Source organism: Dunckerocampus dactyliophorus, chromosome 10 (genome assembly GCF_027744805.1).
Source record: "Dunckerocampus dactyliophorus isolate RoL2022-P2 chromosome 10, RoL_Ddac_1.1, whole genome shotgun sequence".
In the NCBI taxonomy this organism is placed as follows: Eukaryota; Metazoa; Chordata; class Actinopteri; order Syngnathiformes; family Syngnathidae; genus Dunckerocampus; species Dunckerocampus dactyliophorus.
Genome location: NC_072828.1, coordinates 3,676,031 through 3,702,111, shown reverse-complemented (window position 1 = coordinate 3,702,111; position 26,081 = coordinate 3,676,031). Strand labels below are relative to the sequence as shown.

The 26,081-nt window shown below is 40.6% G+C and overlaps 1 protein-coding gene across 6 annotated transcripts in view; it reads left to right on the top strand.

Moving 5' to 3' along the window:
• The window catches only part of cc2d2a (coiled-coil and C2 domain containing 2A), a 46,772-nt gene continuing 20,691 nt past the window's right edge, over window positions 1–26,081 (top strand). For all 6 annotated transcript variants that reach the window (XR_008572590.1, XR_008572591.1, XM_054788592.1 and 3 more), the window contains exons 1-20: window positions 1–195; window positions 291–375; window positions 1,603–1,656; window positions 1,772–1,852; window positions 1,926–2,046; window positions 12,741–12,832; window positions 12,911–13,012; window positions 13,092–13,172; window positions 14,149–14,331; window positions 14,400–14,559; window positions 14,627–14,763; window positions 14,858–14,989; window positions 18,309–18,521; window positions 18,582–18,688; window positions 18,771–18,911; window positions 19,016–19,172; window positions 19,251–19,516; window positions 23,037–23,214; window positions 23,293–23,446; window positions 25,897–26,044. Coding sequence is in view for 4 of the 6 variants with exons in the window: in XM_054788592.1 (XP_054644567.1) it covers window positions 182–195; window positions 291–375; window positions 1,603–1,656; window positions 1,772–1,852; window positions 1,926–2,046; window positions 12,741–12,832; window positions 12,911–13,012; window positions 13,092–13,172; window positions 14,149–14,331; window positions 14,400–14,559; window positions 14,627–14,763; window positions 14,858–14,989; window positions 18,309–18,521; window positions 18,582–18,688; window positions 18,771–18,911; window positions 19,016–19,172; window positions 19,251–19,516; window positions 23,037–23,214; window positions 23,293–23,446; window positions 25,897–26,044 (2,606 nt within the window). In the remaining 2 variants the exon portion in view is untranslated. The remainder of the gene's footprint in view (window positions 196–290; window positions 376–1,602; window positions 1,657–1,771; window positions 1,853–1,925; window positions 2,047–12,740; window positions 12,833–12,910; window positions 13,013–13,091; window positions 13,173–14,148; window positions 14,332–14,399; window positions 14,560–14,626; window positions 14,764–14,857; window positions 14,990–18,308; window positions 18,522–18,581; window positions 18,689–18,770; window positions 18,912–19,015; window positions 19,173–19,250; window positions 19,517–23,036; window positions 23,215–23,292; window positions 23,447–25,896; window positions 26,045–26,081) is intronic.

Below are 26,081 nucleotides of genomic sequence, written 5' to 3'. Positions count from 1 at the left end.
CTGTTTACCTCACGCTGGTGTTGAAGACCGGGGGATTTAGTTAATAGCCTAAATTATTCTGCAGTAAGAATTTTTTTGCTGGAATTATTATGCACTATAGGAAACACATTGCAGAAGTGCAAAGTGGTAACGTTGTATTGATCATATTTTAACGTCAAATAATTTCTCCACCAGTGTGGATATGGCATCCCCGAGGTAACGTAGATTAGCATTAGCTTGAGCTATAAGTATGAAATAATGTGCTGGTGTATTAAAGTACTAAATTAACGGTAGCTTTCTTGTTCTTGTAGCGTCTTACGAGACAAACTGCGAAAGAAGCGGCGAGCCTTTCAAGAATGCTTGGTAAAAGTCAAACACGAAGGCGACGACGAGCAGGTAATGATGCACACTAGTTAAGGACACGGCGGAGATCTACGGCGCTATAAACAATGTTAATGGTGATTGTGTAGTTTGTTTGGAACGTGCATACAAGGTTACATTGAAGTACACTAAAAAGTACGTGGCAATTCAGCGTGACGGAAAAGGAGTCGGAAGAAGTATATATGTTGAAGAAAAAAGATTGAATGACCCAGGCAGTGTAGTTAATAACCTTGATTAGCAGCGTTAAAAAATTTTGAAATTTGTAAAATCAAGTCTGTGCTTAATGTGATAAAGCATGACTTGAACTTTAAATGACTTGAACCCCATTGCTTTAACATTGACTCAATGCAAAAGCTGTGATCGGCCCACGGACCTTTGCAAATACAGCCATACTACAAAATATATAATAACTTAGGCTGTGAAAATCTGTTTTAAAAGTCAACAGAGTAGCCATTTACATTTTTTTGACAATCAAAAAGTCCAGGGAAGAAAGTCAAGTGTCATATTTTTCATGTATATGCCTCACACTGCAGTGCAGCAGCACGCTGTGTATTCCTTTTCACCCCACACTAACCACAATGCAAACGCGACATGTAGTATTTCCGGAGAAAAAAACATATTTTGCATAATTACATTTTTATGAAATTTCATCTGCAGATAGATATTAAAATAAATTAATATTCCTTTTACCTTATCCCTTACACTCATACTTGACGTGGTCCAACACTAAATATAAATCCGATACAAAATTAAAGATTAGGTTTTTACCTAACAAACATGTATACGAATGAAAATACACCCGATATCATATGAAAAAATAGCATTTTTAAAGATGTCCGCATGAATTCTCCTTACAGAGGGTGCACACTCAGTGTCAGATTTTTCCCATCCATGTTCTATGCCGCTTATAGTCACCATGGTCGCGGGTATGCTGGAGCCTATCCCAGCTGACTTCGGACAAGAGCGGGGTACACCCTGTACTGGTGGTCAGCCAATCGCAGGGCACATATAGACAAACAACAATTCACACTCACATTCATACCTGTGGGCAATTTAGAGTTGCCAATTAACCTAACATTAACCTTTTTGGAATGCGGGAGGAAACCAGAGTACCCGGAGAAAACCTACCTAACGCTACCTTGACTGAATCAGCTCAAACATGACTCAACATGAGCCGTAGGAGTGGCTCTTGTTTGGGAAAAAAAAGAAAACAAGAAAATGAGAAATTACTGTGCTTTCCAGGCTCTTGTTCCGTCCTCCAATGTGAGCGAGGAGGCACCGCACACAACAGTGGAGGTTGGTGTGTGTTTATGGCTGCGTTTCGCTAGTCATTTTTGCCAAAAAACAAAAAGTATTCTAGATGTGATTGTGCATGTACAGGTGTGTTTTGACACCATTCATTTTGCACAAGGAACCTCAAAGCAACGACGAAGACCCTGGCGAGACCCTCAAGCGCACTTTAATGGCCCAGAGACAGATTAGGAGGAGAAGGGTTTGTTTATACTACTGACATTGTGTGTAGCTTTACTGTGGCAACCGCAGCTCTAATTCCTGTTGTATGATAGCTGCTAGAGCAGTCTTCAGTACGGGAGTCTCATCGTGAAAGTGTGGAGGAGATCTCCAGAGGATGGCCCCTCAGTGAAGATGAGGGATCAGCCAAGAGGACGACACCTGGATCTCTGAGAGGTAGGCCTCCGATAGCTTGAGTACTTACTAACAATTCAGTTGTTTCTAACTCCACCGAAGATATTTTTAAGTGTTTTTATTTGTTTGTGTGCAACCTCATTGCAGTCCCATATCAGTTAAACCTCCATCATATGCTGGTCACAAAAAAATGTTAGGGACCGCATGGTGGTCTAGTGGTTAGCATGTTGGCCACATAGTCACAGTAAGGAGATCGGGAAGACCTGGGTTCAAGTCTCCGTTGGACATTTCTGTGTGGAGTTTGCATGTTCTCTCCGTGCGTGCGTGGGTTTTCTCTGGACACTCCGGTTTCCTCCCACATTCCAAAAACATGCATGTTAGGTTAATTGGAGACTCTAAATTGCCCATAGGTATGAATGTGAGTGTGAATGGTTGTCTGTATGTGCCCTGCCATTGGTGGGCGACAAGTCCAGGGTGTACACCGCCTTTCGACCGAGGTCAGCTGGGATAGGCTCCAGCATTCCTAATGAAGAAAAGCGACATAGAAAATGGATGGATGGAAAATGTTAGGGATACAGTTGTCCCTCGCCACATTGCGGGCTTCACGGCTTCACTCTTGTCACGGTTTTTCAGAAAAATATAAAAAAAATATATAAACCATGCTGGTTTGTGGTTGACTACGGCCTATTATTAGTCCGAAAATATGCATTTTGAAGCATAAGATGGCTCAATGAAATAAAATACAAATATAAGCCACTCAGAAACTCATTAAAAGATGTTATGATGATATGTAGTATTCTACACTGGGTACTACTGTAGGTGTCACTAATGTTACTGTAATGTTGGTGGTGATCACAGACTGGTGATCACTGAAACAACAGGCTTTTATTGCAGCTTTGAATGATCCCACAACAGGCACAATAATAACAACTAGGGGTGTTGAGAGATTAAAATGTGAGATTTCTCGTTTGGAGAAAAGCTCTATGGTGAGAACTGGGCAGCCAGAAGCCAATTAGACTGAACTATGGCATGGCTACTAGGGATGTCCCTATCCCCGATCTGGTACTGATCCTTGAAATATGTTATGAAAATAGTTCTTCAAAGCCTTAAAAATAATGCAACCAAAGTATTGCTGAATTTACTTTTTTATTGCTTTATTACTTTTTGTGAGCCAGGTCCCTGATCCAATAAAATATATATAAAGTCCACCCAATAAAAGATTAAATTGGATAAAAATGGGCGTGCAAAAATGCTTATAGGGTAGGACTAATCATTTGAAATGGTTATTGATCAATTTGTGGTGCTATTTAGAATATAAGACATTATTTTTTTTTAACAAACTCTCTTCAACACAATAGTAATTTATTGACGGTCCCTAGTATAAACAACCAGCATTTAGAGCGGCACTTTCCGTACGAGCTCCCCGCCGCACCATGACACAGCAGTCTGGGCACAGTGAGGGGGAAGTACCGCTGTAGCTATGGAGCCGAATATCCAACGTCCAATGTGAAACTAACAACAAAAACCCAGCAAAAGTGGAAAAACTGAGCAAAAATGCATAATGTATCTAGAATATATCTATTATATATACAGTCAAACCTGTCTTAGCGGTTACCTTTTATAGAACGGTCACCTGCCTATAGCAGCCACTGAAAAATCCACCGCAGCAAATTTACATGTTATAGACCCTGTGTATAGCAGTCACCTGTCCAACGCGGCCAGCGGCCACCCATTTTGTCTCCCTTGGTCAATATCTGACTGCATATAGCGGCCAAATTACCAACTCAAGTAGAAGCTTCATGCACAAAAAAGTTTTGTTTTTCAATCAATGAAACCGTCGTGTGTAGACTTTAATTACTGAGTCCTAGCTCAGTCACAATCATTCACAAGATCCACACAAACTGTCAGTTGTTCCACATAAAAAAGCCGTCTTCTTTTGAGCTTGCTATTTCCCGGTCAAACATGTAACTTTAAGAGCATTTGCACCAAAACATTACCGCAAAGTAGGCTGGGAACAGGACGTGCTCCCAGCGACGCTACAATAAAAAAAAAAAAACATAAAACATACGCTAGCATGCATTTGGCAGCAAAACTGTCAGGTTCAAACTCCTGTGACACTTGTAAAACACAGCAAAATTACAGAAGAGACAAGACAACAAGCGTAGCTTTTTACTCGCGAGGAGAACGGAAGGGACGCACCAGAGTTGCCTTCCCAAACCGCTCTGAATACCCTCTCCGAAAACCTCTCTCTTTATTTTCTATTGGGCGTTCCCTAGTTACAGGAGAGTTCAGCTTCTCAAGGAAGGGGCCTACTACAGCTGGACTCTGTGTCTTTCTTTGGCTAGGTGTGTGTGTGTGTGTGTGTGTGTTGTTATCATGCATGTGTTTAAATCACTTTTCTAACATCACAGGATAAGACCAGGAGCAGAAGTGTAGCTTGGCCTTGAGCAACTCAAAACTCCTTCATGTCTCTGAGTCACACAAGACTGGTCTTTTGTTCTTCTCACGGGGCCTGCTTGCTCCTTTCTGTGCACAAGGGTACAGTAATACAACAAGCAATAGTATTTCTACAAAAATGGGTGATAACTTATATACACGTATATACATTTCTCTAACATTTCCCTGCTGTTTATCACACATTTATTAGAATTCTTATCACTATTTACACTCTCTAGGTCAGTACCTTCATCGGACATGCCATCACCATCATCATCAGCCCTGGTTGCCAGTAGGGGGTACAATTCACTTACTTTGGAAGACATGGGCGCTAAAACTGCGTCCACTGTCCTGGAAATAGCAATCTTAACAACAGGCACACAATAACATCCACAAAACATGCACAAGACAAGGGCAACCGCAAGTGAGATTTGGACTGCCACCATGTAGGGGGTCCACTGGCCACACAGTCTCCTGAACCAGTCACTCAATGAGCTGGTATCCACACCAGAGTGCTCCTTCATCCTGGTGTTCAATGCCTTTAACCCAGAAATTGCGCACGTCAGCGTACCTGCTGAATCAGAGTTGTTAGGGATGTAGGTGCAGCACTGTTCACCAAACATGGAGCATACTCCCTGTTGATGTGCTAGCAACCCATCCAGCGCAATGCGGTTCTGGAAGGCCATGAGTGACGTGGCTGCCAGTTGTTCTCTCACTGCCTCGAACGCTGCTTCGGTGTAGTTCCCAAGTCTCTGCAAGTTATAGTGAATGTAGTTGATCCTGTCTACGTTTTTTATTTGTCATAATCCAAGGAGGTATAGATTCAAATCCATTAGCAATCTGATTAGCCAAATTATACTCATCAGGTACCCCCTTGGCACTCCAATAGCATCAATGTAGGTGGGATTGTCTAGTTGCATCCACTCTGGGATGGTACGTTTTGTCAGGAAATAAGTTGGAATTGTTATAGGCTCAACTAATAATCCATGGTGTATGTACAGTCTTTGATGTGCTTCACTTTGGCCTATCCGTCGGTGGGGTTACAATAGTAGAGTTATTCAGATCTCATACAAGCAGCCCTATACCCATTATGAACATAATAGTTATCTATCCCCTACAAAATATTTTGCTCTTATTACCGTCATTTCACAGAAAACCTTAGGAGTTCCCGCCTCTAGTAGGATTGGTGTCTTGTAATTTCTTCACTAACCGTCAGGTATTTACAGACTCTATATGTCTGTACCCACCTTGATGTCAGAACTTTGCTCACCTTTCCTGTCGGGGTTTTCTGCAGAAAGGACCTTTTTTACAATGTTAAATGTATCCAGGTTGATCTTTCAGCTATTTTTAGGGTTGTTTTTGTTGTCAACAATACTTAGTTGGGACCTTCCCACTTGGGTGAATGCCAATGTTTCTTTTTTATGCTTTTGATGAGGAACCAATCGCCTGGTTGAACTAATTGGGTTTCCTGCTGGGAGACAGAAGAATACTCAGCAGGTTAACATATATTATCTTGTCTTTCCAATAAGCGTCTCATATAGTTGGCAAGATTGGAGTTATCATTAGTTTCCCATTGGCTTTTGAAGTACGGTAGTTTATATGGTCTTCCAAACAACGTTTCATATGGACTCAACCCATTTGTTGCAGTAATATTTAAGTGTAATTTGACTAAGTTCAGACACTGTGTCCATGGGCGTTTCGTTTCTGCCATACATTTCTTGAATCTGTTTTTGATAGTGCCGTTCATTCGCTCAACTAATCCTGCGCTTTGAGCATGGTATATGCACAGTGGTTCTTTAAGTCCATATGGAATGCTGTTCCTATTTTTTTATTTATTTTTTAATCAGTTGGTTCACAAAGTGGCTGCCATTGTCAGAATAGATCATTTCCGGGATACCATATCTTGGTATGATATCTTTACAAAGTGTTTTCACTACTGTCAGTGCATCTGCTGTTTTGGTAGGAAATATTTCCACCCATTTGGTGAATGCGTCTATTATGACAAGGCAATACTGCTTCCCTTCACATTTGTTTAATTCAATATAATCCATGTGGATTACTTGGTATGGATATTGTGGTTTTGGAAATTGGCCACGCTTAGGGCGTAAATTGCCTTGGGCATTATGTCTAACACAGGTCAAACATGCTCTACAAAATTTTTTGAATAACAATTAAAGCCATAGGTAGTGAAGTGAGTATTAATAGTGTTACACATCCCTCCGCCCATTTGTATACATTTTTTGGTAAAATTGGAATTTGTTTTCTACGGAGAAATAAACATTGTTTCGCAATGTTGCTTTGTTCCTAAGCCAATGGTCAATTTCCTGTTTCGAACTTTGCTGTTGCATGTCAGCCAAAGTGTCGTAGCTCAAAGGAGCGTCAGTCTTATCAACATGATGTAATGCTTTTGGTGCTGCAAGGCTTGCTGTCTTATCTGCAAGGGAATTTCCTAATGAGATGGGATCAGTTTTATTAGTGTGTGCTGTACATTTACAAACTGCAAGTTTCGTGGGAAGTTGTATTGCATCTAATAAATCAGTTAGTAGTGCAGCATGTGTTACTGGTTTTCCTGTTGATGTCACCATGCCCCTATTTTTCCAATATTGGGCAAAGGTGTGCACAGTTGAGTAAGCATATTAGCTGTCAGTGTAAATTGTAACTGATTGTCCTTTCATTAATTGACAATTTATTTACAATTAATTTACAATTTTCTGTCAAGGCTACTAGTTCAGCAGCTTGTGCAAAATATGATGATGTTGTACATCTCTCTAATGTCACATGAGGTTGGGACAATAATGTCGCCATACACAACAAGTGTCGTGCCAGTGACAAAAATGTCCTGTTTGTTTGTAGCAACAATGTGGAGACAGCATGATGTACCTTCAGTAGTAGTGGGTGAAACAATACAATGGAAGCACTTGCTTCCACAGACATGGATGCACAATGTGGCATTGCACATGCTACAGCATCTAATTTGGACGAGTAATATGCTATTGGTTTCTTTTTGTCTCCATATTCTTGCAACAACACTGACGTCATGTAATCTTTGCAGTCTACAGTTTGAATGAATGGTTTCTTATAATCAAGTATAGCTAGAGTGGTGCTAGCCACCTTAAGAATGTGTCTATGTTTTGCATTTTGTCTTTTTCTTTTGTCACTTTCTCAGCATGTTGCGCATGGGTAGTGTAATCAGCCATACTTGCAGTCGGCATGTTTATGAAATGTTTATCCACCCAATTCTTAATTCCTGCACTTGAATTAGAGTGCAAGACATTTTTTAATTGTTGTTGATAAGGTCCGGTAGGATCCTCATCCTCAAGACCACTGTTCTGTTTGAACACATTAATAATGCGCACTCTGTAGTCGTCAAAGGCTTCTTTGTCTTTTTGTTTACATTGCCCACTTGACGCATAATTTCTCTTTTCCTGAATTTAGTAGTCACTCGATCTATCAATTGTGTCACTCTTCGGTCTAATTCGGGGTCGGCATGTTGGAGGGGCTGCTCATGTCGTCCTACAGGGTTCCAATTTCCCCTACAAAAACACCAGTCGGTGCCTAAGGCAGCCATCCATATTTGTTGGACCTCCATGCCGTTGAGGTGATATGATCTCCTCAAATTTTCTATGTCAGTAATAAATTGTTGGACATCCTCTTTTACTGACTTTATGCCCAATAGTGCCTTTTTAATGTCATCTTGTGTCCAGGTTCGGTACACAAGAATGGTTGGTTCATTATCATTTATCACATTTGGGTTTAGCACTTCTATCATTGGAAAAGCTTCTGCATCGGGTGCAGTTGTAGGTGGGGGCTTGGGTGAGAAAACTCCTCCCAAGTGTTTGGACCATGAAACAGACATGGAGTCGATTCTGGTTTTCGGTGCTGATGGTTTTAGTGCACCCTTTGGTTCCTCGTATTGAGGTGGTTCCACAGGTAGTTGTGGATAAAGTCGAGAAGGAGAGGAAACCTCGTCAGGCTTTCTTTCCTTTTCTTGGTTGGTTGCTAACATAACCACGCTGTTATCATCCTTGGTTCTAACATACAACGTTTCTTTTTCCTTTTTATCACCTACTGTATCCTTAGTTTTGTCGCTTTGCTGGAACAAAACTCCTTTTATCAAGTTTCGTAGTTCCTCTTTCATATTTTTTTCTGCTTCCTGTTCTAGTCTTTCTTTTTTATATCTTCTACTTTTATTCTTTTATTCTCCCCTCTGCCTTCTTTTTGCTAGAACAGTCCAAAATGGTACGTCGCCATATCCGTCAGTCCACATTTTATTCAGTCTCTGTTTATTCTTAGTCTTAATGTCAGTCCGGAGTTGTGTCAATTTAGTCATGTTCAGTTGTCCGTCAGACCCATATTTGTTTATCCATATCTCTAAGTGTTTTACTTTTGTCGGTCTTATTGTTGAACATATTGTCAATCTTTACTTTTGAGGTCTTCTCGTTTTATTTGTTTGCCATTTTTGTTCCCCATTTTGAATAATTTGGATCCTGTTATGAAGGTATTCCTAGGGAATCTAATAACAGGATGATTCTACCAGTGAGAAGGTGATGAAGAACTTGTGGAGGTAATTCTCAAGCTTCTACCCCGGTGGGGCGGAGAATTCTTGCCTGTCCTTCCTCAACAAGTCACCTTTTACAGCCTCACCGCTTTGGTATGAGATAAGTTTTAAGTGAAACTTAGTCTCCACTCACACTCACAAGCATACAATACCAAATTTAAATGTGCATAGGACTCCGCCGTCCTCCCTGATAGTCGTTTCCGGGCCACTATCTGCCTTTTACTCCAACATTGACTAGTATCCTTGAAGGTTTTTACTTTACTGCCTACCTTTCGGTACCAGTATTTTACTGCCTACCTTTCGGTACCAGTATTCCCCGTTAGGTTATAGACTCTAACTGTCTTTACTGCAGTACCCGTACTTATTGATTACAGGAAATCTCACACAGTATTTTTATAGATAATACTCAATCTGACTTAACGCACATGAAACATAAATGACCTACTGTTGTTGTCTCCTCTCCTGTCGGTATCCCGTCAACCTTTGGCTTCCAGTTGTTGAGTCGAGAAGGCAGCCCATGAAAGGGTCTGGTCTGCCGTGGCCACGGTCTTTCCGCCTTGTCCACTCTCCAACTGGGCTCCTCAGGTGTCTTGGGATCCGGCTCGAAGGACCAAGTAAATGTCAGGTTCAAACTCCTGTGACACTTGTAAAACACAGCAAAATTACAGAAGAGACAAGACAACAAGCGTAGCTTTTTACTCGCGAGGAGAACGGAAGGGACGCACCAGAGTTGCCTTCCCAAACCGCTCTGAATACCCTCTCCGAAAACCTCTCTCTTTATTTTCTATTGGGCGTTCCCTAGTTACAGGAGAGTTCAGCTTCTCAAGGAAGGGGCCTACTACAGCTGGACTCTGTGTCTTTCTTTGGCTAGGTGTGTGTGTGTGTGTGTGTGTGTTGTTATCATGCATGTGTTTAAATCACTTTTCTAACATCACAGGATAAGACCAGGAGCAGAAGTGTAGCTTGGCCTTGAGCAACTCAAAACTCCTTCATGTCTCTGAGTCACACAAGACTGGTCTTTTGTTCTTCTCACGGGGCCTGCTTGCTCCTTTCTGTGCACAAGGGTACAGTAATACAACAAGCAATAGTATTTCTACAAAAATGGGTGATAACTTATATACACGTATATACATTTCTCTAACAAAAACTGAGTACGGTTGTACTTAATTGAAGTATTTCAGAATGTACAGAATGTTATTTTTGATCAATCCTCATCCACAAATCCATCAAAGTCCTCATCTTCTGTATTCGACACAAAAAAGACGTCTTCTTTTCCGTTCGCTACTAGTCTGTTAACTTGTCAGTGTTATTCAGCTCCGAAGCAAAGAAGGAAACTTCTCCTGTTGCTTCTGCCAACTTTATTTATTGAGCGCGGCCACCAGACAGCAGCTCAGAACACACACACACATCTCTCAGCATCGTCTCTCCTTCCTGCTTGCCCACAAGGCAAAGGTTAAACAAGCCCCACTACATAGCTGTCCAGGCAATGCCTGTAACAAGTGACACCGTTTATTTCCTGGTGTGAGACAATATGTGTCAATACTGTAATGCCGCTTGTTGTAGGGAAGGAGAGACTCACGTCGCCGATGCACTTTAATGGCTTTATTAACAGCAAAGAACACTGCAGGACTTTACATCCACGCCAACATAAACACACTTCCCAACTCTCTCCAAACTCACAGCTAGCACTGAGCCTAGCTCTCCTGCTCGGGACGCCCACCGTCACTTCCCGTCACTTCCCGATGAACTAAAGCTGTAATGACACTCTGCCGTATAAAAAGTAAAATATTAAAAACAAGCGTAAGACATTACTAGCACAGCTTATGTGAAACTGATGAGGGGGAGGGATTAAATAAGCTTTGCTTCTTCCTACTCCTTTTTGGACATGCAAAATTGTGAATTGTACTATGTGATGTGCTACTGTTTGATTCATATGCATGATCAGGATGAATTAAAACCATGAACCATGAACCATGATGATAACAAGCGTAGTAGTGCTGTACAACTTTTATCCGCAGTCCGCAGTGCCCTCTACTGGTCAACATTATTCTTATTATTTTCCCTTTTTTTTTCTTTTTTTTCCTCTACTGGTCAACATTCAAACTGGACGCCAACCTGTCTATAGAGGCCACCTGTCTATAGCGGCCACTTTTGCAGACTCCCTCTAGTGGCCGCTATAGACAAGTTTGACTGTATATATAATATATCTAGAAATGTTGATACAACTAACTAATAGAAACACAAAGATTTGTCTTTAAATACACATAATGTTTTTGTTTTTTTATTGTAATTTTTTTTTAATAAAAAAAAAATTGATTTAATTATTATCAAAGGACAGCTGGACTTCCTTGGTAAATACACAAAGACAAGTAGACAGGAGGAAACCAGTTAGCTGTATTATTATTATTATTATTATTATTATTATTATTATTATTATTATTATTATTGTGATTAGTATTTATTGTCATAACAGTGGTTTATTTGGTCTCAAAAAATGTTGACAGTAATATTTTTGAACGTCCATTTGTGGGACAATAAACATTTCAAAATGCACCTGCGTTCGTTTTTGGTTCAGTTAAATAAAAAAAGTTTGTTTGTCCTGTCTTATTTTTTCATTATACTTTTCTTAAAATCAATGTTAAAGTCTGATCTCGTCTCGCTCACATGGACACAATCTTTTGCATTGTCTTGTCTCATGAGTTAGGTGTTTCGTGACACCCCTAATAACAACATAATAATCAGATAGATAAACAGATACTTTATTGACCTCCAAGAGAAATTCACAGTTGACCTTCAAGAGAAATTCATAATAAAAAAATAACACGGGCTGCTGTTGCAGCCCTACTCCACTCCAAGCTAAAACTCAACTCTAAACCCCCAACCTCACTTCCCGTCCTCCACACGTCAAGAACACATTTATTGCAACGCACATGAGCAAAGTCGTATTTATGTCTTATATGACTTTCCTCTGATTATGTCTACTACTTGTATATTGGGTAATAGGCGTGTAAAGGTGACTATAGGGGTGTTATTTCATTTCTAGAGGGCTCTAATAATGTTAAAAACTGGATAGGGAAAGTTATAGACAGGTTTTCTATGCTCTAACTACCCAAATATTCCACTTATAAAAATATCCTACTTGGCGGAAATGGACTTGTCGTGCTCGTGTTCAAAAAACCAATGAACTGCCATAAACGAGGGATTGCTGTATTGGGTTTTGGGGTGAAATTTTAGGATGAAGCTAAAAAGCACTGTCCGGTAAATGTCCGGCCAAATGATAATAGTGATATTAGCAGTTTTTTCTGATGTACTTAAAATGAGACCACAATAAAAAAAAATAATACTAAAAATACAAATGCATTTTTTTTTGCAATTACAAATATTTTATAATTATAAAAAAATAAGAATAATAATTCCCATTTGTTAAATGAAAACATTTTTATTTATCTTTTTTTTCTTTTGCACTGATGTATCGTGTTGAGTATTTTTTATAGTATATTTATGTACAGTAATTTATAAAATAATTATATACAAAAGTCACATTATTTAAATACATATTTGTACTTTATTTTGAAATTATTTATCATGTTGTTATTAGTTTCTTACAGCAGGATAAACATGGTATTTTTACTGTTGAACCAAATTGAATCCGGATCAGGTCCAGCTTTCACAGTTGGCAGTGTAAAGTGTAAAATCCTATTGAAGATGTTAGTGTCCTTCTGTGTTGAATGTTGTGCTACAGGTCTCAACTCCAAAAGCCAAAAGAGTGGCGGCCCGCATCAGTTTGAGCGCTTTGCGACGCGCCGCTTGGAGGAGAAGCTGAAAGCGGCCAAGGTGAACACTGCAGAAGTTTGCATGCTGTGCAAAGATAGTCTTGTAGGAAATAAGTGTTTATTGGTTGTCGTATTTCAGTCGCAAGGCGAGAGTCTTCAGCTCCAGGAGGCGTCCGAGGTGGCTGTCAGTCGCCTGCAGAGTCTCAGAAACAGTCAGATGCTCACGAGGTTCGACAGAGAGGTAAACGATGCCTTCACTGGCAGATGTGCAACATCATCGACTTCACCCATTTAACTCTGCTCAACTGCTCAACTTCCAGGTTGATTCCGAAGACAGTGCAGCCGTCCATATCCCTCAAGCCATCAGCACCAGTATCAAGTTCCAGGATGCTACCAGACATGTAAGACTGACTTACAGTGGTGTCAAAAAGTGTTTGCCCCTTCCTGATTTCTTTTTTTTCTTTTCTTTTGCATGTTTGTCACACTTAAATGTTTCAGATCATCAAACAAATTTAAATATTAGTCAATGACAACACAACTGAACACAAAATGCAGTTTTTTAAGTGAAACTTTTTATTATTAACTCATTCAATCCCAGCCATTTTTCAAAATTCAACCCCTTCAGCCGCCCATTTTAGACAATTTTGACTGATTTTTCAAGGCACGCAGAACATTGTGTGGCTATATAAACATGGAACCTACCAAAAGAAAGATTCATCAGAAGAAAAAGTTTCTACCTTTTTCCGTTTTTTAGTAATCGGCAGTAAAACATAAGTAAGTTTCAGGACAATATCAGTTCCTGACTAAAAAATTGAGAAAAATATCTGTTTGTGAAAAGATACATTTCAAGCATAACTTTCACTTTGACACAGATTTTTTTTTTGCTTTGGTGAAAGCTCAAATATCTGAACAACTGCACCACAACATAAACAACACAAAAAAAGGTTGTTTTACATCAAAATAACAATGTATTTACAAATATAACACCATGAACTATTTACAATCCTCAATGGAAGACGTGTTGGTGGGATTGAGGAGGTCTTTGAACTATTCCTTCCAACGATCCACCACATCTCGAGTCAAGACCAGCAGAACACAATCCCCCACCATACACGTTGTTGACTGTGCACTGCTTCCCTCTCCTGAGATAGCAGAAACACAGTTAAATCTAAAAAGTAGATTAAAAAAAAAGTTATCCCTTATCGGTACCATATTGGTCTGAGAAGCAGAAAGTTATCGGTTTGAAACAAAGATATAGCGCATCTCTAGTATACAGTATCATAAACAACTGGAGAATGTCTGGTGGGATACATTGTGATCCTCCAAGCGAGGATGTGTAGTTTTCATAGTTATTTCTTTCTTTTTTGCGGCGCACAGGTGAGGAAGGACCGTCCCACCACTGAAGAGGCGTACAATTTCTTCACGTTCAACTTTGAGCCAGAGCCAGAGGAAAGGCCCTTGAAGACGAGCAAGAAAAGTGTGAAGAAGAAGAACACAGAGAGCGGTGACGAAGGCCGGGAGGAGGCTGAGGAAGATGGCCACGATGAAAATGAAGACTGTGTAAGACACTGGTCACATGGTGGCAACCACACAGAGTCCAAATGTTGCTTGTTTTCTCCTGACCTTAGAATGAAGACATTCCTCTCATGCAAGATGGAGATGGGAATGCGTTCGTTATTGAGCAAACATCCAAAGACTTCCTGGAAATGAGGCGGGCTGAGTACATCGGGCTCCGAGCGCTTGCTCTGCGACACAGTGATCTTCTCTCCACGCCCAGTTCTCAAACAGGTATTGTTTCTCGCCCAGATCTACGGCCACACTTTGCTATGAGGGTTTGCGCTTGTCCTCTACGTAGTGCCGACCTCAGTAAAGCTGCCTGAGAACGTGAAGCCTCGCTATCTGGAGGAGGAAGGTTTTTACGTGGGCGAGCGCCCCCGTGTGACCCCAACCAATGAGAACATTCTGGAGAACCGCATTTTGAACATGGAGGAGGTGACATCACTGGACGACACAACTAACAACCCAAGCTCTACCTTCCCTTGCTTTTTTCAAATGTTTTAAAGGCGTTTCTTTCTGTGATACTTAGGGAATTAAGTGGTTTGGAGATGACGGCAGGATTATTGCTCTGCCAGATCCCATCAAAGAATCTTCCACCAGACCTCCGCTCTTCCACGTGGAGGAAGACCTGGACCCTGCGCTGCAAACTGTGTACAGGAAGGTCAGCTGGCACACAATGGCCATGAATTTTGCCCATCATTCACAATCCTTGAGACATGCGTTCTTAAGATATAACAGCAGCTAAAAAGAGACAGGTAATTAATGCACGGAATGGGACACACCTATTCCGCCTACAAAGCCCGCTATTTATACACCCCCAACAAGATTTTATGGTTTTATCTGCATGCTGTGAGCATGTAATAACAGGCACATTCATTATAACATGTAATACTTTCAGTATTTTGCCCTATTTTGGTCATTTTTAGCCTAGTGGAACTTCTGTCCTGGGTGCATTGATTTCGCATAGCAACACAGAAAGGAAAGCTACACCTAGCGTTAACTTTTCCAAACTAATAAACAAAAACAGCAGCAGCAGTAGCGGCAGTTACCATACTGTATGCAGCGTTACCTTGCGTTAGTGGCCTGAGGCATTGTGAGCACAGCGCTGACGCACTGCAGACAAGTGTGTGGTGAGGCTAGTCCAGGGCTCGGCAACCTACAGCTCTGGAGCCACATGCGGCTCTTCAGCCTCCTCATTGCGGCTCTCTTTGCTGAGCTCTGTGATTTTCTATTTATTTTTTTTTAATACCGAAGTAGGGGAAATGTGCATTTTCGAAAATAATTTGAAATATCCGACTCGCCACAAGCCCGTTAATGCATCTAGACTGCCTTCTGACTGCTGATTGGATGAGCAAGGGAAGGGGAGGTAGGCTACTGCATGCGGTGACTCACGGGAGAGAAAAATGTCGACAGAGTTTGGAGTTGAGTCTGAAGCAAGTTACTGCACAGTAAAATAAAACTATAGAATTTACGAGAGCATTGCTATATGTTTTATAACGAGAAGCGCGCTGTAGCTGTGTGTTTGGAGGCTGTGACATGCTAATCGCCGAGGTGGTTTTGTGACACACCTAATAACAACATTATAATCAGATATATCGATCGATAGATCGATCAATACTTTTTTGACCTCCAAGGGAAATTCACAGTTGATCTCCAAGAGAAAGTCATAATAAAAAAGCCGTACTCTACTCCAAGTTAAAACTCAATTCTAACCCCCCAACCTCACTTCCTGTCCTCCACAAGTCAAGAACACATTAATTGAAACGCACATGAGCACAAGTCTTATTTATGTCTTATATGACTTATATTCTCTGATTATGTCTACAATATTGGGTAATAGGAGTGTAAAGGTGACTATAGGGGTGTTATTTCATGTCTTGAGGGCTCTAATAATGTTAAAAACTGGATATAGAAAGTCGTAGACAGGTTTTCTATGCTCTAACTAACCAAATATTCCACTTATAAAAATATCCTACTTGGCGGAAATGGACTTGTCGTGGTCGGGTCCGAAACCAATTAACTGCCATAAACGAGGGATTGCTGTATTGGCAGCTGTATTTAATTATTTATTAGATTCCTGTATTATTAGATTCCTGTAACATTTAGAAATAAGCAGGGGGCTTGAAGGCCTCACCAGCCATCAGCACACTGTGTGTATTAGGAGGAAGGATGGAGACACAGACAGAGTTCCTCATTGTTCTGTGTGCGTTCTATGAACAAATAAACCAAACCAGACGCGCACTCACATGATAAAAATGATTAAAAGATTCCTCAGCTGGACTCTGTCTAAAAGAAGCAATAGCCATTCTTTACAGAGACTGTGTCTCCAACGCGTAACTTTGCTTTGTTTGGCCCTTGGCACATTCTAAAAATGTAATTTAACAAGAAAACAGCAGCAAAACGGAAAAATCTAAAAAGAAAAAGAAAAAAGAAAAATAAAGTAAAAATATTAAGAGAACAAAGTTGTAATCTAATGAAAAAAAGTTGTGTTTTTACTATAATAATGTAATGTTTTGAGGAAAAATAATGGCATTTTAGTAGACTAATGTTGAAATATTCTATTAAAAATTTGTAATGTAATGTTTTGAGAAACAAAAAAAAAAAAAAAAAAAAAAAAAAAAAAAAGGAAGGGAGCTCACATACAAACCTGGACACGCTGGATAAGTCAGCCAATGAGATAAGAGCGTAGGCGGTGCCCCGATAATCAGCTAATGAGAGCGTGAAGCCAGATGGCGTCACCAAGTGTACTTAGTATCTCCGTCGCTTGCACGGACTTGACCCTTTACGTTATATGGAATTCCTTACGTAATACGATGCGAATAATTTACATACTACTGTAATATGATTAAACAAGAAAACTAACAAAAACACCAAAGTAAAAACGGAAAAATAGAGCAGTCATTTTACGAGAATAAAGACAAAATATCAGGAGAATAAAGTCATAATACTAAGAGGAAAAAATGGTATTAAGTTGAAATAGTCAAGATTAAAATATGTAATTAAAATGAGGAACAAACAAAACAAAGAATAAAGTTGCAATTTTAGGAAATTTAGGTTGGGTAAAAGTTATAATATTACAAGAATAAAGTAAAAATATTTTGAGAATAAATACAAAATATTACAAGACAAATGTAGAAGAAGAAATTTGAAATATTTGTAAAAAACAAAACAAAGGAAAAACAAGCATAAGGAGAAAAAGTTCACATTAAAAATTCACTTTGTCACTGATAACACAAAGGTGAGAAGCAGGCTTCTTAAAAAAAAAAAAAAACATCTCGGCATATCTACACGGGTTGGTTTAAGAAATGTAAACGTAGCCCCTGCATCTTTTGATTTTTTTCAGTATGCGGCCCTGGGTATAAAAACTTTGGACACCCCAGACCTAGCTTCTTGCTTTGCAGAAAAACAGAAGGCGTTCAAGGCCCTTCCCACGCTAATTACAGCACGTGACTGGATTTCCAAAGTTCCCGTACTTGGTCAATATTGTCTGCAATCATTTTACAGGACGAAAAAAAAAAAGGGAAGAAGAAGAAGAGAAAAGAAAGAAAAAAAAAAATAAATAAATAAAAAAAAAAAAAAAAAAGAGAAACAAACAAAACAGCGAGTTGTAAAAAGTGGTAATTTTGAGAAATTTAGGTTGCAGGGAACAGTTATGGCAGAAAAGTCAACGTTGTGAGAAGATCATTTAAGAAGAAAGTTAAAGTATTTGGAAAATGAAAAAAACAGCAAAAGCGGGGAAAAAAGAGCAGAGTGAAGTTGATACTTTTTCGCCTATAAGGCAGCCAAGATGCACTTTTTTCTTGAAATATAACATCTTAGCAGAGCTACAAAATAGCGAAGTTGCAAAGTTGCATTCTTAAATTTTTCACTATGTGGCCCTCGCTGGAAAAGGGTTGAACACCCCTGCGCTACAGGATGGTCATGCTGCAGCACGTCAAGGTACATCACGCTATTCCCCGTTGCATTCTCCCTTTCCTCAGCCGCTCCAGTCCACCCACACGCATCAGGCGTACATAGCAGACGAAGCAGACTCAGAGAGAGACTACCAGCTCGACGTCGACGTGTCTGGTCTCATCTTCTCTCATCACCCGCTCTTCAGTCGCGAACATGTCCTGGGGTCCCGTCTGGCCCAGCTGTACGACCATTACCTCACCAGGCAGCAAAACAACCTCACGGAGCACCTCACGGACAAGGTGAAACTTTTTTTTCCCCTTCTGTGATTGTTAGTGATACTGATGATGTGTGTGGTGCAGTTGAATGGGCTGAGGAACACCATGAGAAACATGCTGGAGATCCACAGCGAGCAGAGCCTCTCTCAGGCCATGCAGCAGAGGATTGTGGAGTACAGCCTCGAGGTCAAGTGAGTGCCTCCGTTTTTGAAAAAGAAAAAAAAAAGTCCCGTTTGTCCTCCATTTTTCCAACCTGTCTGGACGTTGCAACAGGAGCACACGGCAACTGCGAGACAGCGAGCAAGAGAAGGACAGAGCTTTGCTGAAGAACCTGGTCAAAGTGTGGAAGGAGCTCAAGTCCCAGAGAGAGTTCCAGAAGTTTACCAACACGCCTTACAAGCTCTGCCTCAGAAGGTACTTTTTGCTCATATACTGTACACCTACTGGCCACTACATTAGGTATAGGGCGTGACCAAAAAGGTGTATGGCGTATTCATATTTCACTTTTTGTTGTCCAGGGAGACCGTAGACCGGATGACATATGAGCAGGAGTACGAGAAGGACATCCTGGCAGAGGTGTGGGAGCTGGAGGCTGAGGGCGACGTGGACTACCAGAGAAGGCTGGGGGAGTACAAGAAACAGCTGGAACAGTGGAAGACCTGGAGGAGGAAACAGGTGACGACACCTTCGACAGCACACACGTAATCACGTCTCGCTAGTCCAACATATCTTCACACGTTACATCTTTGACAGAGAGCCAAGAAGAAGAAGAAGAAGAAGAAAGAACAAGCGCGAGAGGAAACAGAAGAGGAGGACCATGACCCGGAAGCCAGTGAATCAGAGGGGCCCGTCGACGAAGAACTGGCCAAGCCGGAGCCCCCAGAGAAGTTGGACTTTGACGCCATCGAGCAGCAGGTCAGGGAGAAGGCGGCCAAAATACGCAGGAAACCTGGCGATGCCATCCTCATCCCAGAGCTGTCTGCTTCTGGAAACGTCTCTGGCACCGAACTCTGCCCCAGGTCAGACAGCAGTTCTACTTTCTCCCTCGATTATCGCGATTAATTGGTTCCAGACACGACCATGATAAGTGAATTTCCACAAAGTAGGTTTCAGTATTATGAAATGGAATATTTTTGTAGTTAGAGCATAGAAAACCTGTTAATGACTTTCTAAATACGGGTTTTAACATTATTAGGGCCCTGTAGACATGAAATAACACCAATTGTCACTTTTACACTCCTATTATTCTTCAGGCTACGGGATCACTGCAGGGACATAACAGATGGCCGCAGCTAGCATACCAAGCTACCTAGCTAACTAGTTAGCCTCTCCAATTGACTTATTCTAAACTTAAGTGTTTCAAATGGAGTGGGGAAGAAGGAAAAAGAAGCCGAAAATATACCACTTCCACACGGAATGAGAGGAGAACCTTTTTTTCCACTCAATCTCAGCCATGGCGTGCTGGCTCCGCTCTGCTGGCTCAGGAGCCAGTCTCCATGCAATGTGAAAGGTAATGTAATGTAACGTCCTGTCTCATAACATTACTGATGCCTAGTGACCACAATACTACAAATACAGTGGTAGTGTTTGCCCCCTCCTGATTTCTTTCTCCAGGCCTGATTACTGCGACACCTTTTCTCAATCAATCACTGAAATAGGACCTGCCTGACAAAGTGAAATAGTCCAAGAGATCCTCAAAAGCTAGACATCATGCAGAGATCTAAAGAAATTCAGGAAAAGGTTATAAAGCCATTTCTAAAGCTTTGGGACTGCAGCGAACCACAGTGAGAGCCATTATCCACAAATGGTGAAAACATGGAACAGTCACCTTCTTCGGAGTGGCCGGCCAACCAAAATTACCCCTAGAGGGCAGCAACAACTCATCCAGGAGGTCACAAAAGACCCCACAACAAAATCCAAAGAATTGCAGTCCTCCCCTGGGAACCCCTGATAATTTCCATCATTGTCTTTAATAAATCAATATATATTTGGATCTATTATTTCATTGTGATATACCACATAACTGAGGGACACAGTAGTATCTCAGAAGTGAAATGAGGTTTATTGGATTAACACAAGATATGCGATATGCATCGAAACAAAATTAAACAGGTGCAGAAATTTGGGCACCCCTGTCATTTTGTTGATTTGAATACCTGCATCTACCTAGCACTGCTTAATTGGAGCATAAAATTAGTTCATGAAAGGGTCACTAACATGATTTTTCAACTTTGCTTAAATATGTTCAACATTGTTTTTAATTATGTTCTACATTGTTTTTTTGAAAGCGAACGTTAAATTAGTAAAAATTACATTTTTGTACGTGGTGACGGCCATGTTGTTCGGCAGTCGTCAGAAAAGGGGCATTTCCCAAGTGACGTCGGCGAAGGGACAGCTCTCAGCTTAAGCAGAGAAACAAACACTAGCGTTAGCTGGTCGACTTCGTTCAGTATATTTTTCATCAAAATAGTGGTCATACCAAAACGTTGTGTTGCCGCTGGCTGTTCAGAATGTCCGAGTGATACTGTAAGTTTGTTTTCTTTTTTAAAAACATGAATGTTTAAACTACACTGAACGAAGCAAGTACAATAACCACCTCCGTGGCCGAGGAAGGTGCGTTGTAGGCGGACACATGCTGTGAGCAGCCCCGGGTGGAGTGGCGGATGTCCACAGTTTAGCGCGAAGTATAGCGAACACAATAAAAAAAAGGCTCCAAAGAGCCCATTACGCTCATTAAGAAGCAGATTTAAAACAATAATTGAAAGATAAGCAACTCCAAGGTAATTTACACTTACCATTTTGTGTTTGAAGCCGACCAGTCTTGATTTGTGTGTGTTTTTTTTATTGGACACCTTAGCATCAGACATGAAGTCCCATTGTTGTTCGAATGAATACGGCTTAATTCCATGTTCTGCAAGCTCTCTGTTTCATCTCCAGATGTTTCTTCCTCCTTGAAAACTAATAGCACATCACTCAAATCTTTGCTATAATGACTCTAAACATCTCTCTCATTCATTCGCCCATGTTTGTTTACTATGCATAAGAAGAGAGCTGCGCCTTTGCCGACGTCACTTGGGAAACGCCCCTTGTCTAAGAAGCTGAGACCCACAATGGCAGCCACCAAGTACAAAAATTTTATTTTTATTAATTCAACATTCGCTTTCAAAAAAAACTAACAACATATAACATAATTACAAACAATATCGAACATATTAAAGCAAAGTTGAAAATCATGTCAGTGAAGCCTTGAATTTCATGGATAGATGAACCCAATCATCTAGTCAAAGGTATTTAAAGGTGGCCACTTGCAAGTTTGTTTTCTATCTTAATCTCCTGTGAAGACGGGCAACACGGGGTCCTCAAAACAACTGTCAACTGACCTGAAAATGACGATTGTTCAACATGGCTTATGCGAAGGCTACAAAAAACTATCTCAGAGATTTCAGCTATCACTTTCCATTGTGAGGAACATAATGAGGAAATGGAAGACCACAAACACAGTTACTGTGAAGGCCAGAAGTGGTAGGCCAGGAAAAATATCAGAGAGGCAAAGGCGAAGGGTGGTGAGAACTGTCAAAGACAACCCACAAACCCCTTCCAAAGATGAGGAATCATCATGATGATCCCTAAGACCTTCAGGAAAATACTCTGTGGTCTGACGAGACAAAAATGTAACTTTTTGGAAGGTGTGTGTCTCATTATATCTGGCACAAAAGGAACACCGCATTTCAGAAAAACAACATCATACAAACAGTATAATATGGTGGTGGTGGTGGTGTGATTGTCTGGGGCGGTTTTGATGCTTCAGGACCTGGGCGACTTGCTGTGATAAATGGAACCATAAATTCTGCTGTCCAGCAAAAAATCCTGAAGGAGAATGACTCGGGATGAAACCAACTAGGGTTCTGCAGCAGGACAATGATCCAAAAAAGGCGCTTCATGCTGGAAAACCCTCCAGTGTGGCAGAATGACAACAATTCTGCAAAGATGAGTGGGCCAAAATTCCTCCACAGAGACTCATTGCAAGTTATCGCAAACTCTTGATTGCAGTTGCTGCTGCTAAGGGTGGCCCAACCAGACATTTGGTGTAGGGGGCAATCACTTTTTCACACAGGGCCATGTAGCTTTGGATTTTTGGATTATCCCTGAATAATAAAAAGTTTAATTTAAAAACAGCATTTTGTGTTCAGTTGTGTTGTCATTGACTAATATTTACATTTGTTTGATGATCTGAAACATTTAAGTGTGACAAACATGCAAAAAAAATAATAAATCAGGAAGGGGGCAAACCCTTTTTACACCACTGTATTTAATAAAAAAAAAAAAACAACATACTATTGTTTTTCTACAAAAAAGTTGATATTTAACGCAATACGATAATTTATAAAATAAAATAAAACAAGTTTAAAATAAATACCCTTCTCCTCTTGGCCTGACTGATTATGAGCTGACGACAGAGGCAAGTTCTGCAATGTCGAGTTGTAGTATAACTAGACATTGTTCTATCTAGACATTTGTGTTTGTTGACTTCTCTTTCAGGGGTGAAATCGCTCGAAGAGAGGATGTTGCCAGACGCTCCCTTTTCATAAAGATCCTCTACAACGACAAAGAAGTGTCTCAGACCAACAGCCGGACCCTCAATTCTGACTTTAAAGTGCACTTTGGCCAGATTTTCAATCTGAAGATTGCCAACTGTCCCAGGAGCATCACTTTGCAAGTACTGCATAGAAACATCATCTTTGGGACGTCCTCTCATGTGTTGCAGTAAACATATTCATGTGTGTGTACTGTGCAGGTGTTTGAGGAAGGGGGATCGTCGTGCTCCCTCCTTGCACAAGTCTACGTGCCCGTGCCAGCTTCATCAGTGGTGGCAGGCAGCGCCGCCATGGAGGAGTTTGAGTTTAGCAGCAACCAGAGAGTGATGTTTGACCACGAGGGAGTGGGGAGCGGTAAAGTGTCACACACAGCACACGCAACACACACTGATAGTGACCTGAACATCAGTGCTTGTCAACCTCTTTTCAGTCAAGTACCCTCTCTGAGATGCTTGTTTCAGCCAAGCACCTCTTAATCATATATTTTATGGGGGTGAAGTATGGCATCACTACTGTGAATAATAATACAGTAATACGGACATGGCAGTGCGCAAGGCAGGATTGGACATTAAGTGCTTTACCCACTACAAACCTTGCAATCCAATCTACCTCGGCAGGTTGCCAACTACACCAGCACCACGCCAACTTTACAAGCACCGGCGATCACTGTTGGAAGGTAGTTACTAATGCTCCAAGTTACTTGTAACAGCAGAAATGAAAGTCAGGCGTATCGGTGACCATGTATTGGAAGATTAAAGGGTTGAGTAGGTGTCTTGCTTCATTAACAATGGTACTGTGGTGACCAACTCTGCTTCATAACACACCTCATACGTACAGTAGAAGTGAAAGACAGGAGGTGTTTCTTGCGTCGTGCATTTATTTGGTAATTAAATACAGTCGTATGCAAAATATTGGGCACCCTTGACTATTTCCATCATTTTCATTAATAAATCAATGGATATTTGGATCATTATTTAATTGTGATACACCACACATGGACACAGTCGTATTTCAGAAGTGAAATGAGGTCTATTGGATTAACACAAAATCTGCAATATTGCATCAATACAAAATTAGACCGTTGCAGAAATTTGGGCACCCCTGTCATTTTTTTTATTTGAATACCTCTGTCTACCTAGCACTGGTTAATTGCCACAGTGCAGGTGAAGTTTCCTAGATTCCCAGATTCTGATTCCTAGATCTAGATTCCTAGATTTTTTGTAAGGGAATCAGGTATAAATGATTAATAATGCTGACATACTTAAGAATAAATGACCTGTGAGTATAAAAACTTATTTAAAAATGCAATATAAAATCAGGATGAACAGGGTCGTATGGCGTGTCATGATGACTTATTTACTTTAAATAAATTCCTCAGCCCTGTATGGGCCGATGGAAGCAGGAGCTTTTTTTTGGGCTGATAATTGTCCTGACCAGAACCAATTGAAAGAACAGTGCAAGCTTGCAGTACTAGCAAGAATGCACTGACAGGAGTTTTGCAGCGCACATGTTAGGAATGTGAAGTTCTGAATTTTGAAATATATAAAATCAAGTTTGTGATTAATTCTGTCTGATAAAACATGACTTGAACTTTAATTTGATACCTCATTCACTGTGACATTGGTTTTAAAAGTCAACAGAGTAGCCATTTACATTTTACATTTACATCAGACCTCACAAATCGCTAGGTGTTATAGTTGTCCCTACACAAGATGGACTTGACGCTCCATCACGGATGAAGATGTGACCATCTTCATCACATACACACGAATGGAGAGGCGACAATGTGCAGGGACACGGCTGTAGACAAATGTAACGCAGAGTGATTTGTGGGGTTTGATTTTTTTTTGAGGAGGCATTTTTATGATGCAAATGTACTACTGTTTTGAATGCATATTGTTTGGAGAAGCCAAACCCTTTACTGTGCAGAAACACATACATGCATACACATCTTCGGTTTCCGTAGAACAGTCTATCAACCCTGCGGCGCATCGAGAGTGACGCTCAGTGTTTCTGCCTGTCTCATTTTACATCCATAACACTCATTTATGGTTCCAACAACAAAACATAAGCATTCAAACTTACCGTAGCATGTTTGCGGCAGGGAGTCAAACATAGCACACGTATCCTCCCTGCCGCACTTCTGCGACATCACCATTTTCTTTTTTTTATTTTCTACAGGTATATTAAACGGCAAGGTACATGTTTATTGTTTCTAGAACGTTGATATTTACTTTTATATATTTTTTTACATTTTTGCAGTTGCAGCAGAATAATGTGTTTATTTTGTTGATTGATGGTTTTGTGTTTTTTTTTCCCCCCAACAAAACTAGGTAAAAGGGATGTTAAATGCTCAGTTGTCTATTCATATGTCATTTGTAATTATTTTTGCATCATTTTCTGCATGTAAAACTAGAATTATTGTCTATAAAATGTGTTTCGTGTTAACATTTTTGAGTGACTGGAGCGGATTAATTGAATTTACATTATTTTCTATGGGAAAATTTTCTTTGGTTAGAGTCCATTTTGGTTTGAGTCAGACCTCCTGGAACAGATTGACGTTAACCAAGGCACCACTGTATACACATACTGTAAATATTATTATTGTTATTAATATTATATGATACAAATTTTTGCCCATTATACCTGCTAGCATGCGGGACAACAATAACTCTAAAGATGTGTACGCTGCAAAAAAGGACCTGTTTATTTTTTAAAATATATCCATTATTTTTCCTTTATGAATATTATTTGCTTGCACTCTTATCCACTGATAAATTTAACAATTGCGTCCTCTTGGCCAGATGTCCCCCTCTCCTTCGCGGCTGACGGCAGCAACAGGGTGGTCCTCTTGACCTCTGGGAAGGTGTCATGCTGCGTGTCCTGGGGGGTCAGCGAGGATGACCTGCCTCTCGCACCTCCCTTGTCTCAGCATCCCGGCAGCGTACTTGGGTAGGAGGTCTTTCTAAATGGAACGTGACATTTCAAA